Source organism: Glycine max, chromosome 15, assembly GCF_000004515.6.
Source record: "Glycine max cultivar Williams 82 chromosome 15, Glycine_max_v4.0, whole genome shotgun sequence".
In the NCBI taxonomy this organism is placed as follows: domain Eukaryota; kingdom Viridiplantae; phylum Streptophyta; class Magnoliopsida; order Fabales; family Fabaceae; genus Glycine; species Glycine max.
The window spans coordinates 297,715-313,809 of NC_038251.2; the positions used below are offsets into that span (position 1 = coordinate 297,715).

At 29.9% G+C, this 16,095-nt stretch overlaps 1 protein-coding gene across 1 annotated transcript; it reads left to right on the plus strand.

Moving 5' to 3' along the window:
* Positions 1-11,416: 11,416 nt before the first annotated feature.
* LOC100804244 (CBL-interacting serine/threonine-protein kinase 5) lies at positions 11,417-13,599 on the plus strand. Its single transcript, XM_003547009.5, has one exon. It carries the CDS (start codon positions 12,020-12,022, stop codon positions 13,403-13,405), a length of 1,386 nt encoding a protein of 461 aa, XP_003547057.1. The 5' UTR covers positions 11,417-12,019; the 3' UTR covers positions 13,406-13,599.
* Positions 13,600-16,095: the final 2,496 nt, after the last annotated feature.

A 16,095-nucleotide genomic window follows, 5' to 3' on the forward strand; every position in this document is an offset into this window, starting at 1 on the left:
AAAAATTATTTTTCAAACACTTTTATTTGATTAAATATTTGTAAACTTGTCAAAAAAACTAACAATTAATTAAAATAACTTGAGCATATATATAATTTACTTTTATATAAACTTAAGAAACTTTATTTTTTTTTAAGATAATTTCTCATTCAAAATAAGAAATATATTAAATTAATAAAATATTTTTTATTAATAGGAATAAAAAAATACTATTTAAAATTATGATAATTCACTTATCGATTTATCATATTTAATCAACCGAACTACATTAATAAGATAATATTAAAGGTGAAATTAAAGAATTAAAATGTGTACATTTAACATATAGACAAAGCTAAAAGAGACTCAGCTAAAAGAGACTCAGCCAGATGAAATGGTGAGATTTACATCTTGGGGTCAGAGAATAGTGAAGGAAGAGTGGGGAAAAACATGATAAAGTACATTTAACATTGATCATGGAACTTAAAACACAAATTATATATAGTTTAAATAAATTTTTCATACCTAGAAAATAAATGATTTTCATAATACTACCTAAAAATTCATTTTTTATCAAATAACTACTATAAAAATTTTATGTTTTCAACTCTTTTTGTAATATGATAATAATTTGTATATCACTTGATATATAACATTATTTGTTAACAATATTAGTACATTATTTTTAATATATAAAAGTAAAATATACATCTTGATTATAAAACAAATAAAAATAATAAATTATTTCATACTTATTATTAATTATGATAATAAAAATAAATATAATTATAATATGTGATTTTTTCGATTTGATTTGATTTTTTATAATAAAATCTAAAATCTCAATCAAACAAAAAAAATATACGATTTTTAAAAATTTTAGTTGTTACGATTTTTGATTTTATTGATTTTCAATTTTCTTTTATCGATTTACAAACGGTTTTGATTCGTTCTTAACACTAGCTCATTCAATACACCTCGATCACTTGCTATTCTTTATCCTTTAGCGCTTTAGCTAACCACTTAATCTAGAAATTACGTTTGATTGAAGTAACATTAACTAAATAAATTCAGATAATGACAAAAAAAATATTTATCCACGATATGTTGTAAATATTTTACCAGATAAAGTAACTATATTGGTATATTGCTAAATAAATTGCAGGACTTACTATTGCTCAACAATCACACCATTTCAATAAAATTATAACAACGTTATATCATCAAGGTTTTTCCTTAAAAAGACATATTTTAGCATATTATTGAATGAATAATCATATTGATACGACAATTTTTTTCACTGGTTTATATATATCATGTTTTAATTGGATATAAAATTTTAACGTATTATTAGCGTTACTCTAATCGATTTTATTAGTGTTTGTGTGACTGTTTGAAAGAGCTTATATGAAAATATTTTGGGTTAGTTTGTTTAAATTTATTAGTTAAAAAATATTTTTTTTTAATAAAATAAGCTGTTTGTTATGTATTTATCTAAAATATTTCGCTTAAACAAATATTTTTCTACTTGTTTTAAGAACTAATTTTTTTCTGTTTTTTTATTACTTTTTCAAAAAGTACTTTTTAGAAACACTCTTTTTAATTTCAAGCAAACGGTCAATTAGTCAATAAGCTATTTTTAGCTTATTTTCTTAAGGTCTCCAAGATAGCTAACAAGAATAGCTTATGCGGGTTTTATGAAAAATAACACCTTTGAATCCTATTGGAGCAAAAAACTATAAAATGTACGTATTTTTATTTATTTTTCCATTTTTTCCTCAAATTAAATATTTTATTTTGTGTTACTTTTTCAGATTAATATAAATATTAACTTATACATAAAACAAATAATAGTTATTCGTTATTTGTTTTTTTTTTATTTCCTTCTAAAGTACTATGTAGTGTTAAAATATTTATATTGATAATATTCATTTTATACATGTCACATGTGAATGATAGTTTTTAAGTTTATATAAAAAAAATTATGCTATATATGATTTTAGTTTTCACACCTTAATTTATATTATAATCATGTACGGTGATTATTAAACATTTTAGTTTTTACAATATTGGTAGGTATATGGTGATTTTTTTTTGTCACGAAATTTTTGTAGAATGTACAAAACATATATTTTTTTTAAAACTAGAAACTGATAAATTGTGACCGGTGGTTTTTATTTTTAATATTTTGTGATATATATAATGTTACTTTATTATTTATTTATTTATTTATTTAGTTTTTAAATTTTTAATTGTGTTTTAATCATGGTTTGATTTTTAAAATTTTTAAAAATGAGCCAACATCTTATAAGTGTTTATGTAATAGTGCATTTAAACACTTTAAAATTATGTAAGCTCTTATCAACATGCATATTTAAACGCAAATAGCTTATTAAATTTTAAATATTCATAATATAAGTTCTTATATAATAAGAATTTATTAAAAAATAACTAAGTGTTTTTTTTAAAACGAGCACTTAGTCAAAGTACCCGAGAAAATGACCTAGACTCACGTGTACATTATTCACTTGCGTGTCTCGTGTTCTATCACCATGTATGCAATTTGTGTTGTGTTTCTCCTGGTGCCCTGTACCTAACTATAAGATAATTCGAGTTTCAACTTGAAAAAACAAATCATATAAAGAATATTTGTCTAGTAAAAACAAAGGTAACATTATCCAATAAGAATCTTTTGGTGTATTTCACACCACGAGCCACGTTGTCAAATTCAACATCATAATCCTAGCTTAGAGCCTAGTTTAAAGGGTTGATGCTTTCGTCAATTAATGAATATCTTGAATCTGCTTACCGTAAGTTAGATAGCTTTATCGACATATGATAGATGTCAATCAGAAAACTGGAAAAAATACGAAGATTCAATAAGATAAAAAAAAAGACTATTTTTTTTCCCCAAAGGAAGGGTGTATAAATATTAAATAATTGTTTGAACAGGATTAGACAGATCACACTTAAGATGCCTCTATTTTTTATGTGAAAAAGTTAAAAACATGATAAAAAATTGTATTTTATTTATGAGAATAATTAATGATTTTGAAAGCAGTCACACCTTATAAATAATATTTGAATTGATGATCAATATGTCAAAAAATACTCCATACAATAAATTTTTGCCAACAAAAAAATTTATTGAAGTATCGCCTTTTTATTGTTTGGTCAATACTGTATATTATTTATAAATTATAGTTCTACTAGAGTTAAAAATATATTGAGATTATTATTATAGTAAGGTTAGCTTTTAACCAATTTTTTTATATGACTTAAATATGAAACTTAAAATAAATATTCATTAATAATAATAATATAAAAATTTTACACAAATATTTAATCATAAGTTACGGTGTATGATAAATCTATTAATTTTTAAAACAATTGAAATGATAATTTATAATTAAATAATAATATTTTACACTGTTGTTAGTGCACCGGATAAACATTAAACTCTAAAACTTAATGAGTTACTTGTATGTACCACAGTTGTTAGGTACAAGGGTATCCAAACCCGTATCATATACATCCCGGTATATACTAGCCATAGGCTATAAATGCAAAAATAACCCAGGCTACGTAAGTACTACAAATAGGTATATGACCTTAGAACTACTACGTCTGCAACACCAGCCATTCAGATGCTATGTTTAAGATCATTTGATAAATACCCTACTCAGTCAAAATCTGTTTGTGTTCGACCATTCAAAGAACAGCTCCCACACTATCGACGATGAACAAGTGAATGAATAGTATTGCGATCAAAGTTTAAAAGAGTTTTTATAAAATTTATTATGAAAATTCTCATAGAAGAATTCTTTGAAGCGCCAGATGAAAAAGTGGTATGTATTGTTTGACGAGAATATTAATTCCATTGAGATTGGTCTACGGCATTCACATTCAATTGATCTGGCTAGGGTAGGTTTGACAAATGATAATGAAAAAGAAGCCCGTTGAATTCAAAACCCTCGGGTCTTGTTTGTTGGGCAAGTGCAATTCAAAGAAGAAAGCCTTACATGGCAACTTGAGGTGGGGCCCATCCAGTTTGCCAGAACTCCAAATCGGAAGTTTCTTCTTCTGTTCAACAACCAAAAACAAGAGAATATGGCAAGAAAACAAACAAACAAACAAACAAGGAAAGCGCACGAGGATTGACTTCTAAATGACTGACCAACGTAATTATTTCTGTCACTTTCTTTTGTCGGTCCAATCACATTTCATTTTTCTTTACTCAAATGCCTTGCTTCGATTTTTGGATCACGTTCAAGTAAAAATTATTATTTTTTAAATATTCAGTTCAATTTTTATTAAAATAATACATTAATTATACTACAAGGGATATAATAATTAATTTTTTTTCAGTAATCTTTGATCGGAAATATTTAGCGAATTTTCATATTATTGAATAATATTACAAGGTTTAAATGGTGATATTAAACTTATCTATGTAATTAAAATAGTGTAATTCGATATCACCCCCTGAATGAGGGAACGTAATAATGACATATTATTCAATACTACAATGATGTTTTTTTAATCGAAAGAGAAATTTAGCGAATAGTATAATGGATTTTCTATTTTCATTTTATAAAAATATTTGTTCAGATCATGTGGCTGGTTGTTACGTATAAGTAAAAAATTTATGATTAAAATAATTTACAATTAATATTTTTAATGTAATTAATATTATATATTTTGATTTTTTTAGGAGAAAAAAGGTTAGTAAAATTACACATGATATGAAATAAATTTCTGTTTTTGTTTAATAATACAGAGTAGATAACTTTCAATAATTTTTAATGAATAATATTATATTGCTATGAAAACATGCAATAAAATATCAGAAATACAACATGTATAGACTGGCTGATTTCAATCCACATCGATGGGCTTCATGCCTTCGTCCCACGGTCAAACTAAAGCCAATTTGTATAGTATCACGTTTCAATTGGCTGAAATTTAATATGGCTATTTAATCCGTGGTTAGATGATCCAACCATCTTCCAATTCTTGGATGGAATACTAGTTGCTCCAAATGATACATAATTTTTTTAACTTCAAATTTACTAATTATTTAAAAATATATTTTATGTAAATAAAATAGGTTAGTCAACGAATTCACCAGCCAAGCATGTTTAATTTGTATTTATTTTTTTTTTGCAAATTAACCCATGATTAAACGGATCCTTTTTTTTAATCTCTGTTAGCTCTTGCAAAATGGATTTTTTTTTGGGCAATTGCAATTTTCACTCCCTCTTATGTCTAATACACTTCCTTTTTTTGGTTTTATAATTTTTTATTCCTACATACCCTGGTTGCAGAAATTAATCAAAAGCGAAATAGCCAAATAGGGTTCTTTCATTAGCATCGTAGCCGCTTTGCAATACATAAATCACAAAGCAAAAACCAACAAGGATTCACTCTCTTACTCCACTTTTTTCAATCATTGGGCTTCTTCTCAATGCCTGGATTGACTTCCTTTGGGCTTTCCAATAGTTGTAGTTTTTGGGGGGAAAAAACAAATGGAGTTTTTTTTATTTTTGTTTTTTATTGCATTAGTTTGTAGTCTTTGGTGAACTTTTAACTTATAGAACAAGATGATGATTTTGATTATAATGGGAATAGTAGTCAGGATGAGAGCAAAGATGGTCGAGGTAGGCATTATTTCTTTGTTTGGGGCATTTTGCTCATATGAGATTCTTTTAATTGGATTTTCGTGATTGTAAGCTACTGAGTGATGGCATGAACATAGACTTAAATTGTATTCCTCTGATATTTCATGAATAGATGGGGGAATTGCAAATCATGGTAATAATAATGTGCAATCCACGAGGAGAAGAACAATTTTTATGGGGCACACATGACGGAGGATTGATATGGATCAATGCTGGGAGAGCATATTCAGAATACAAAAGGCCAAAAGGGGAGTGAATTTTCTGGAACCAAGGTAGTTTAGGGACGAAAGTTATAAAAAATAAAAAGATGGTAGTGTATTAGTAATTAGGGTAATGGAAATCGTAAATCAAATTGTGGCCCTCCCAGGCCCATCAAAGAACAAATCCGCTTACTGTGGCCAGAAAAATAAGGGCAAAAAGTATCTGTTGGTCCAAGATAGCATGAATAGGGGGCCGGCCACGTGCTTCTTCGGGTAGTTTTTGGGTATTGTTACGCACACCATGCAAATTGCTGGTACACCCAGTCTAACTTGCATAATTCCCATTTTGTCCTTCTATAAAACTGATATGAATTAGACAATCAGTATGAGACTTACAGATTGCCCAATCCGTAAGTGCCCATATGATTTAAAAAAAATTTATAAATATATTTTATGAATTAATTTAAAATTAATAACTCAAACAAGAATCAAACTTATAATTTTTTACATTATTAGTACAACGCTCTAACAATTGAGTTAATATATCAATTATATTATAAAATAATTAGTGTTATTATATATAACACTAAAATTTATAATATATATTTAATGTGTATGTAAATTTAAATAATAATTTTTGTGATAATTAATTTTAATATAATAATTAATATATTTAAATATATAAATTATCAATCCGTAAGCCTCAGGGATTGGGAAATCCATATAAGGTTTATCTGTGTCGCTAGATGCACAAAGTAACAGTCGTAGTTTTCTCATGATACGAAATATACAAGATTTGCTGAACACAATTTGTAACTTTCTTTTTTCCTGCGACAACGAGCCTATTCCCAAAAACAATTGTCTAAAATAAATACAAAGTTGTTGAATTGTCAGTAATAAAAAATAAAAATATCATACATCTCAAACCCTACTCAATATCCATCCTTTTTTTTAACAAATAAATATTCATCCCATTCTTAGTTAGAACATCAGCAATTGCATTGCACTATCTGAAAATTTGATTAAATATTATACCATCGGTTTTTTGACTAACCACCAATATCCTTCACCAACTAGGAACATATTGCACCCATTTCTTTTTATGAGATTCCACCATATTGTCTTTGCATCCTCTGTTAAGGAATGGCTATGTTTAGGATAATTTTTTTACATTCCTATTTCTCTATTCACTCCCCTTCTAGTATGACATATCTTTTGAAGCTTCGGTTGGAACTTGGAGGTACTTAAAACTTTACTTGAATTTGGAGACAATCATGGCTTCAACTTGAAGCTATTTCGAATCTATGCATTCCTCTCGGATAATTGCCACTTCGTGGTGCATGTTAATAAATTAAGTTTGGAAGGAAACTTTAACATCAGAAATAATTGAGCTTGATTGTGACGCAACAAACGAGCTTCTAAATGAGGAAACTTAAAGTATCTATGTATATAAAGCTATCGGTTGATTACTCTATACCTGACCTGAACATAATCAACTTTGGAGCTAATATCAACCTTGGTTAAATCTAGTAACTATATATCCTTTCTGTTGTTTTCTCGGATGTTTTTTTTATTTATTTAAAGTTTCAACCTTGATGAATCGTTTCTAAGTTCTTATCAGTATAATTCGATAGCAAAATTTTAATGTAGTTCTAATTAGTGATGATTTTGAAGAAGGACCATAACTAGAAGCAGTCCGTCCGGCACAATTAATTATTCCAACCAAAAGGTTCTAAATTGGATGAAAACTAGTATTTCCTCATTATAATTAAAAAAAACTCATTTACATTAATTAAAAAAATTAATTGATATTATTTAATTTTTCTAATCTCAAGTAAAAAATAAGATTATTTTTAAAATGCTATTTATTGAAACTTACTATCACACATGAATATGAATTAATAAAAATACAATTAGAATTAAATGAAAGATATTTTAGGAGTTATTCATGTATCTAGAAATGGTAAGAAGACCTAGTTCAAGATTATTCAAGTATCAAATGTAACATGCTTCTAAGTTAAGTGTCAAAATTTTTATAGAGACGTGTTCTAATTAATCGATCTGATATTCTCAAGAAAGATTTGTTTTATTAAGATTCGTCTTCCTTTTATGAGATTCTTTGACATTTCTCATGCAAATAATTAGAATTATTTAAAGGCTAACAATCACATCGTATGTCGTGACACGTGCATAATGCATGTTCGGAGACACACAAAAATGTGATAACATTAAATATGACAAAATTAGTTAGATTTATTTATTTTATGTTGAATATGCAAAATTATTTTTTATATATGAGTTAGAGGAAACACTTCAAACTAAAATATAAGCAAAAAAAATGAATTACACCCATAAAAAATAGTTAAAATAAGTTAATTTTGGAGTGTTATCACTCTTTGACACGCTGCCTCTATTGGGTTAAAATATATTACAAATTATAAAATAAAAAAATAATTAAATAAGAAGTGAAATTTATTGTATTTTGTGATTGTTAATAAATTCAAACTATTAAGAAAGAATATGTTTAAAAGAATGTATAAAAAATATGATCCGAAAAAAGAAAGAAAATTATTAGAAATAAAACTTTAATTAAATAAAAAATATTTTCAAAAATATTATCATTTAACAGGAACGAATAAATTAAAATTTGTTTATATTTTGAAACCAAAACTTATCTGAATCCTATAAGAAGATTTTTAAGCTGTAGATTAAACGACATAGGCTTAGACATAACACTGATCATCTAACGCTCCATTTTAAAATATTGCACTTCAGCATGACTTGTCTGCGTGCACATATCTCATTATTGTTATTTTCTTCATGAGACCTTAGGGAACAATAATGCTAATAACAAATAGTGTTAAATAGATGTCAAAATGAGTATCATAAGAACCTAGTTTAATTTCCAGGAAGCATCTCTGGGACTGGAAGATTTGCTTAGAGCGTCATTTTGATTTTCCTTTCCCCTCCGCGTGAGCTTCCCTTTAGCCACAAAATTAAAAGTTTGACCTCATTTTTTTTCTCTCATGAAGCTGCCACAAAATATTTCTATATTAAATTTTAAATGGTGTAGTTAAAAATTTTCAAGGCAGCCATGGCATCATTCATCCATTCCTGATGCAGTGATGCCCCTGCTTTTATCATCCGCAACTTGTTAAAAATTAAGCATATTCAAATGCTCTAACTTTTTTAGTAAAATAATTGGTTTATTTTTTAAATTATTAGTCAATCTCAGAGGTACGCGTGTTCTCTTTTTCAGATTAAAATAATAACAAAATAAATATTAGGTTAAATTAGCATGTAAGTCTCACAATATTATAAATTTTTTAATTAGTTCATGTGCCTTTTTTTTAGTCTCTATATTAATTTGAAATTTATAATTAGGTCTTTATATTAATTTATTCCAATAAATATGTTAGATATGATGAAATATTTTATCATATATACACACGTGTTATTTTATATTAGTCTAACTTATGTTGTTGTTAAACATGAAATTTTATTTTATTTTTTATCTTACTTGTTTCAACATCTCTTATCTTTTATTTTCAACTCCTTTTATTTCCAACCAATCCGTGATCTCCCAAATCATAAACCAATCCTAAAATATGAATTTCATATCTCCCCAACTATAACCCTAATCTCAATGCATGATTAATCTTTAATTTATTTGTAATGTTGTTCATACCACCTTAATCACTTTTAAAGCAGTTCATAATTTAGGATTCCCATTTCTATAATTAGTTCAACTGTATTGTTTTAAGATTCACATCTATGTGTATCTATATGATTAAATATTTTATTATACTTAATAGATTCCTCATCGTAAATTAATATAAAAATCTGATTATAAATTTAAAATTAATAAAAATCTAATTAACAAAAATAAAGTATAGACACCTAATTAAAAAAATTGTAGTATGGGATATACATACTAATTTAACCAAAATATTACTAATGTTAATACTGTACACTTCACACATTTAATATTCCCACGCTTTACGTGCTTCAAATGATTAATTGTGATGTGTATCTTAGACTAGTTGATGTAGAGATCACGTCGTTTCTGGCAATATTAATTAAAGGAATCACTTAACAGTTAAGAGCCTAGCAAGTTCATAACCTATTTCGTTCCATTACATAGACTAACTCTGAAATTACTTTTCAAAAGTTTTGATTTACTGAGAAATTAGACTTTAGTGTATTTTAAAAATAAATCTGGGTTATACTTTAGATTGCCTTAATTCAATTCGATGTCCTATATGTTAAAAAAAAAAAAAGGCAAATGCTAACTCCTCATTGCACTACTTAAAAGTATAATTTTTTTTATTAACAAATGAAAATTTATATTATTCATTTATTTTTTTTACGTTTTCATGTGATTTCCATATTAAATATTATTCTCTTTCGACATCCTTAGAAAAATACTACTAATCACATATTAATCTAATATTATCTTAAAATCTTAATAAAGACAAAGAAATATAATTAGTCTTATCAAAATTTTGGGTAATAAAAACACATTTAAAGTAAATTATTTCAAGTCATGTTTCCTTTACAAACCATTCACTTAATTTTCAAAAAAATAAAATGAGAAAGGCACTAATGATTGAAAAAATATATTAAATTTTGTGAGAGGATTTTTGGGTTATTATGATAATGGTTCGAGGTATCCAGGTTCCACGGATACAAATCATTTGTTCTATTATCTTATGAAATATATATTTCATGGAAAAAAATCCACAATTTCATTAAAAATAACATATTTTGTTACATAGAGTTATTTGCTCACTATTTTGTGTAATATAAGATTACATAACAATTTTAATATAATATTAACATTAGATAATTCTAGGTCGAGGTTGGAGGGATACTAGGTCATGCCAAGGGAGTCATAGGCTGTCGACCTAATTGAATACTTGAATCCTCTGGGTTTAAAAATTTCAATATAAGAATCTTTTGACTTTTGAAACACTCAAGCATTCAATTAGTACCCCTATAAAAACTTAGATACGACCCAAGAAGATGACAATTAAGAGCAATAGAAAGAGAGCATAAACATTCGATTAATCTGAATACCATGTCAAGAGGGTACTAGGTCGTGGCTCAGGGATCCTAAGTTGTGACCCAAAGGGTGTTAGATTGTAACTAGGATAGTCCTAGGCCATATCGAAACATCTTTAAAATTGAATTTATTTTGTAACTAAATTTTTTCTTTTAATTAAAATTACAAAACTAGATATACTGTTGATAAATTGTTTGGTTGCTCAAGAAAAAAAATGATTTGTTGTTAATGGCTGTCAAGTATATGTGAATTATTTAAATATGTTAGAAGTTAAAAATACTAAACTGTGGGTAACAATGATATATATATTAATGAATTAATTAGAGATGGCTAGAAGTTGTCTAGTGGGTGTGAAATAAATGTAAACAAATTCAAATTTGTAATTTAAAAGTATTAAACTTTGGTTTCAATAACAATGATTTTAAATTGAAAGAACTAATAAGAGATGAATACAAGATTGTTTAAGGAGAAAAAAAATGAAAGATGAGAACGTGAGCGTGTGGAAGGATAGATCTGTGTTGTGTTTTGCAAATCCAATGGATTGGTGCAAACAAGGGCAGGCTTTGAAAATTGACTTAGGTCTGGTATGGCACGTGTCTGATTGTGATTGGATAAGGGTGTTGAGCTAGCTAGCTGTATTGGACTCAGATCCACGTCATTCACCTCGAATCATTAATCTTAATTTAGGTATTTCCAGATATTTTCTGGTGCCCTTGTTTCTTATCCCATAATAAAACCGCGTTCCCCTCACGCCTTAAGCGCTGCTTTTGCTTTTGCTTCCTCCAACTTGAACCCTCTCTCCTCTCCTCATACCCATTTCTTCATTCTCTGGCACCCTATTTTTGGCCTTGTTCCGCATCTCCTACCCCTCTCCTCTGCTGCATGCAACCATGAAGATTTTCAACCCCTCCAAATGCTTTCTCCAGAACGTGGTGTGTCCTTTCGACACCCTCTTCATCATTAAAAGGTTTAAGCCCTTCGATCTGGGTCTCTCCCACCTCCACCAATTCCAATTCCTATCCTACTATTGAAACCAAATCCCTCGTTCATCTCACCCACATCGCTATCTTCATTCACCACACCCCAGCCTCCAAATGGACCGGCGATCCCATCCCACGGGCACCGTCAGCACCCGGAACATCCTCTTCAACAAGTACGAGATTGGAAAATTGCTGGGACAGGGCAACTTCGCCAAGGTGTACCACGGCAGAAACCTCAGCACAAACGAGAGCGTGGCCATCAAAGTCATAAAAAAGGAAAGGCTCCAGAAAGAGAGGCTCGTGAAGCAGATCAAACGCGAGGTCTCCGTCATGCGCCTGGTGCGTCACCCCCACATCGTCGAATTAAAAGAGGTCATGGCCAACAAAGCCAAAATCTTCATGGTTGTCGAATACGTCAAGGGAGGGGAACTCTTCGCCAAGGTAGCAAAAGGGAAGATGAAGGAAGATGTCGCCAGAAAGTACTTTCAGCAACTCATCAGCGCCGTCGATTTCTGCCACAGCCGCGGCGTCACCCACCGCGATCTCAAGCCGGAGAATCTGCTCCTCGACGAGAACGAAGACCTTAAAGTCTCCGACTTTGGCCTGTCGGCGCTACCGGACCAGCGCAGATCCGACGGGATGCTCCTCACGCCGTGCGGCACGCCGGCCTACGTGGCGCCGGAGGTTCTCAAGAAGAAGGGCTACGATGGGTCGAAGGCTGATATATGGTCCTGCGGGGTCATCCTCTTTGCTCTTCTTTCTGGCTATTTGCCCTTTCAAGGTGAAAATGTGATGAGAATTTACAGCAAGTCTTTCAAAGCCGATTATGCATTCCCCGAATGGATTTCCCCTGCGGCCAAAAACTTGATCTCCAATTTACTCGTTGTGGACCCGCAAAAGAGGTATTCCATTCCAGACATCATGAAGGACCCTTGGTTTCAAATTGGCTTCTTGAGGCCCATTGCGTTTTCCATGAAGGAGTCTGCGCTTGAAGATAACATTGATTTCAGCGGGGATGATGTTCCTAGTCCTGGTAGTGATGATGGTAATAGCAGCAGCAACAACGAGGATGGGGAGTTGACGGGGGCTAAGCCTGCTCGTCCGTCTTACAACGCTTTTGAGATAATCTCGTCCTTGTCGCATGGGTTCGATCTGAGGAATTTGTTTGAGACGAGGAAGCGGTCGCCGTCAATGTTCATTTCCAAGTTTTCGGCTTCGGCGGTGATGGCGAAGCTGGAGGGGGTGGCCAAGAAGCTGAACTTTAGGGTGACGGGGAAGAAGGAGTTCATGGTGAGGATGCAGGGGGCGACGGAAGGGAGGAAGGGGAAGCTGGCCATGACGGTGGAGGTATTCGAGGTGGCGCCGGAGGTCGCGGTGGTCGAGTTCTCCAAGTCCGCCGGAGACACGCTTGAATACCTTAATTTCTGTGAGGACCAAGTCAGACCTTCGCTCAGGGATATTGTGTGGAGTTGGCAAGGGGACGCTAATTGCCACCAGTAACTATTCAATTCAATTTAGATTATTGCAGCATGTAATAAATATCTGGAGTTTGGGATGTTGATTGAACATAATAAGAATTAAGAATCATCTTGATTGACCCTTCTTAGTTCTTATTATTTCCTCCTCTTAAGCTTATGACTTTCTGTTGTATTTCTTTTTAAGATTAAGAGTTAAGACAGAGGACATCCCGTTAATCTGTATGATGTCAGAATTTGTTCTATGCTAGACTACTCGATCTGGTATTTCAGATTGTTCCTGCAAAACGGCAAAAGAGATTGCTAAATTGGTATTACAAGTCCAAGCCAATTACTATTCAAAAGAGATTGGTAATTTGGTGGGATTATAAGTCCAAGCCTCTCTGGTTATTCAAAAATATTTATCTGTACAGCAATATATTGATTGCCTTAGGTTTCTAGTATAAAATAGCTCTCTAGGTATTCAAAAACATTTATGTTGCTATATTTTTTATGTTCTTTTGCTCATTTGCTATGTTGCTGTATTTTTTACAATTATTACCATTTCTATTTTTCTTCACTTATTTTTAATAACTTAAATGTTTTTATTTAATATAAAACGATATTAGTAATTCATAATAATTAAACATATATTTAAATTAATAAATTATATTTTGATTTTATAATGAATAATTAAAATCATGGTTAAACTCGCGATTCTACGTAGAATTGTGGAAATTTCATAAACTCGACTTTGTAGAATCGAAGTAAACTCGTCAAAAGGTAACACCAGACTACCCAAAAGACAGCAACAAAACCCACTACCAACCCTTGATGAAGCCAAAATTTCAATTAATAGATAATTTGTCCATATTCGGGGGACCACCTTAGCGTTACCAGAATTCAACACTAAGCATCATTTCAAACTTTCAATTAACGAAGATTTCAATTAACAGATACTCCCTTAATTTAGCAACAGAACCCAACACTCAACACTACAATCAAGCTAACAATAGCCTTGCCAGAATTTCAATTAACAGATACTCCCTTAATAAACATCGGTTCAAACTTTCAATTAACAAAGGTGAATTAACAAAGAAGCTTTGAGAAAGAAAACTCCTTAGCGTCATGGAGCAAAGCTTGGAGCTAGGTCAGGAAATGAGGGCTTTCAAGTTTCAAACAATAACGAGGACCACCATGACGTGATTAGCTCAGCAGTCCAGCACGACAGCGATGACAACAACCACCACGACGCGAGTAGCTCAGTGAGAGTCATTTTGGGGGGTTAGTTGCTTGAACAGGGTAGAGTGAGTGAGTAGAGAGAGTCGCGAGAGTCATTTTCGAGGGTTGTTGTATGATGTCGTTTCAGATTTTCATAAACTCGTGGACTCGGAGCAGACTTGCGAGTCTATCTAAACTTGTCTGAGTCTATGCAAAATCGGACGAGTCTACTCCGATTTTGATTCTACTTTCGATTTAACTCGCCAACCCTCAGTAGAATTGTAAAATTGTAAGATTTTACGATTTAAATCGAGAGTTTAACAACCATGATTAAAATTTGGATATAAATTAATTTTCAATTATAAAAATATTAAAATTTAATTTAAAGATGAAAATAAAAATAAAAAATGATTTAAAAGAAATAGACATAAAATAAAATTATGAATATGCAAGAAATTACTTCAAAAAGTTCTATTTCATTTTAAAACATTTTTCATTTAAAAAAAGAAAAGAATCATTATAATTTTGATGTATCCATTTTAATTTTCTAATTAAGACACGATTGTCCATTTAAAGACAAATGAGGAGATTAATCATATACTATGATACCAAGTATTGTTTGGATAATAGAAACATCGTGTCTTAATACTTATAAATAATAGTGAAAATGCATAGTCTTTTATAATAAAAAGACAAAATTTTAAAATAAAATTAAATATATTTTATGATTAACTTAAATATTTTTCTAATTTAAAAAATGAATTTTAAAATTATATTCAATTTTAGTCTCTTCTCAATAATTCAAATTTTTTTATATTTATAATTGAAAAAGTAAAAAAAAAAGAAAATTTTTGTATGAAAATAAGAATAGAATAGGAAAAATGAAGTCCTTCTTCTAGATTAGTTCACGATTCATCCTTCTTCAGCGCAATTGCTTGCTACTATCTGTTTTGAATAAATATTATTAGGATCTTAAATGTTATCCTAAACCTATTAGGAAATATTAAAAAAGAAAAAAAATATAAATATGATAAGTGATATCTTTGATAAGAAAAAATATTTAATAAAATTCATAATATTATTATTAGGCATCATGGGAAAAGAAAAAAATAAATATAAAAAAATAAATTTAATAAGATTTATAATATGATAAGAAAAAAAATAAAATGTTATTTAAAATAGAAAAATGATTTATGTATTATGTTTTTTTATAAAAAAAAAAAAAGAAAGAAAAAATACAAATATTGATAAAATAATAAAATATTGAAATATCATTTCACATGTATATTTTTCTGTCGTCCGTGGTAGCGTACTGGTGAATCATGAGTTACTTTTTTGCCAGCTTATCGCTCTTTTAGCTGATGTAGAATTAAGGAGCGTGCGTGCCGTGGGGAGTAGCCTGTACTGATGGCCAGTCTAGAGTCAATAAAGTGCATGCTGGAATGGATCCTTACATTCAAAATTGATTTCGTGATTAGTGTGAGAATAGGTAAGGTGGAATAAAACTTTGATTAG

What these genes read in the sequence shown, in the direction of transcription:
- LOC100804244 (XM_003547009.5), top strand. Translation starts at nt 12,020, where the DNA reads ATGGACCGGCGATCCCATCCCACGGGCACCGTCAGCACCCGGAACATC.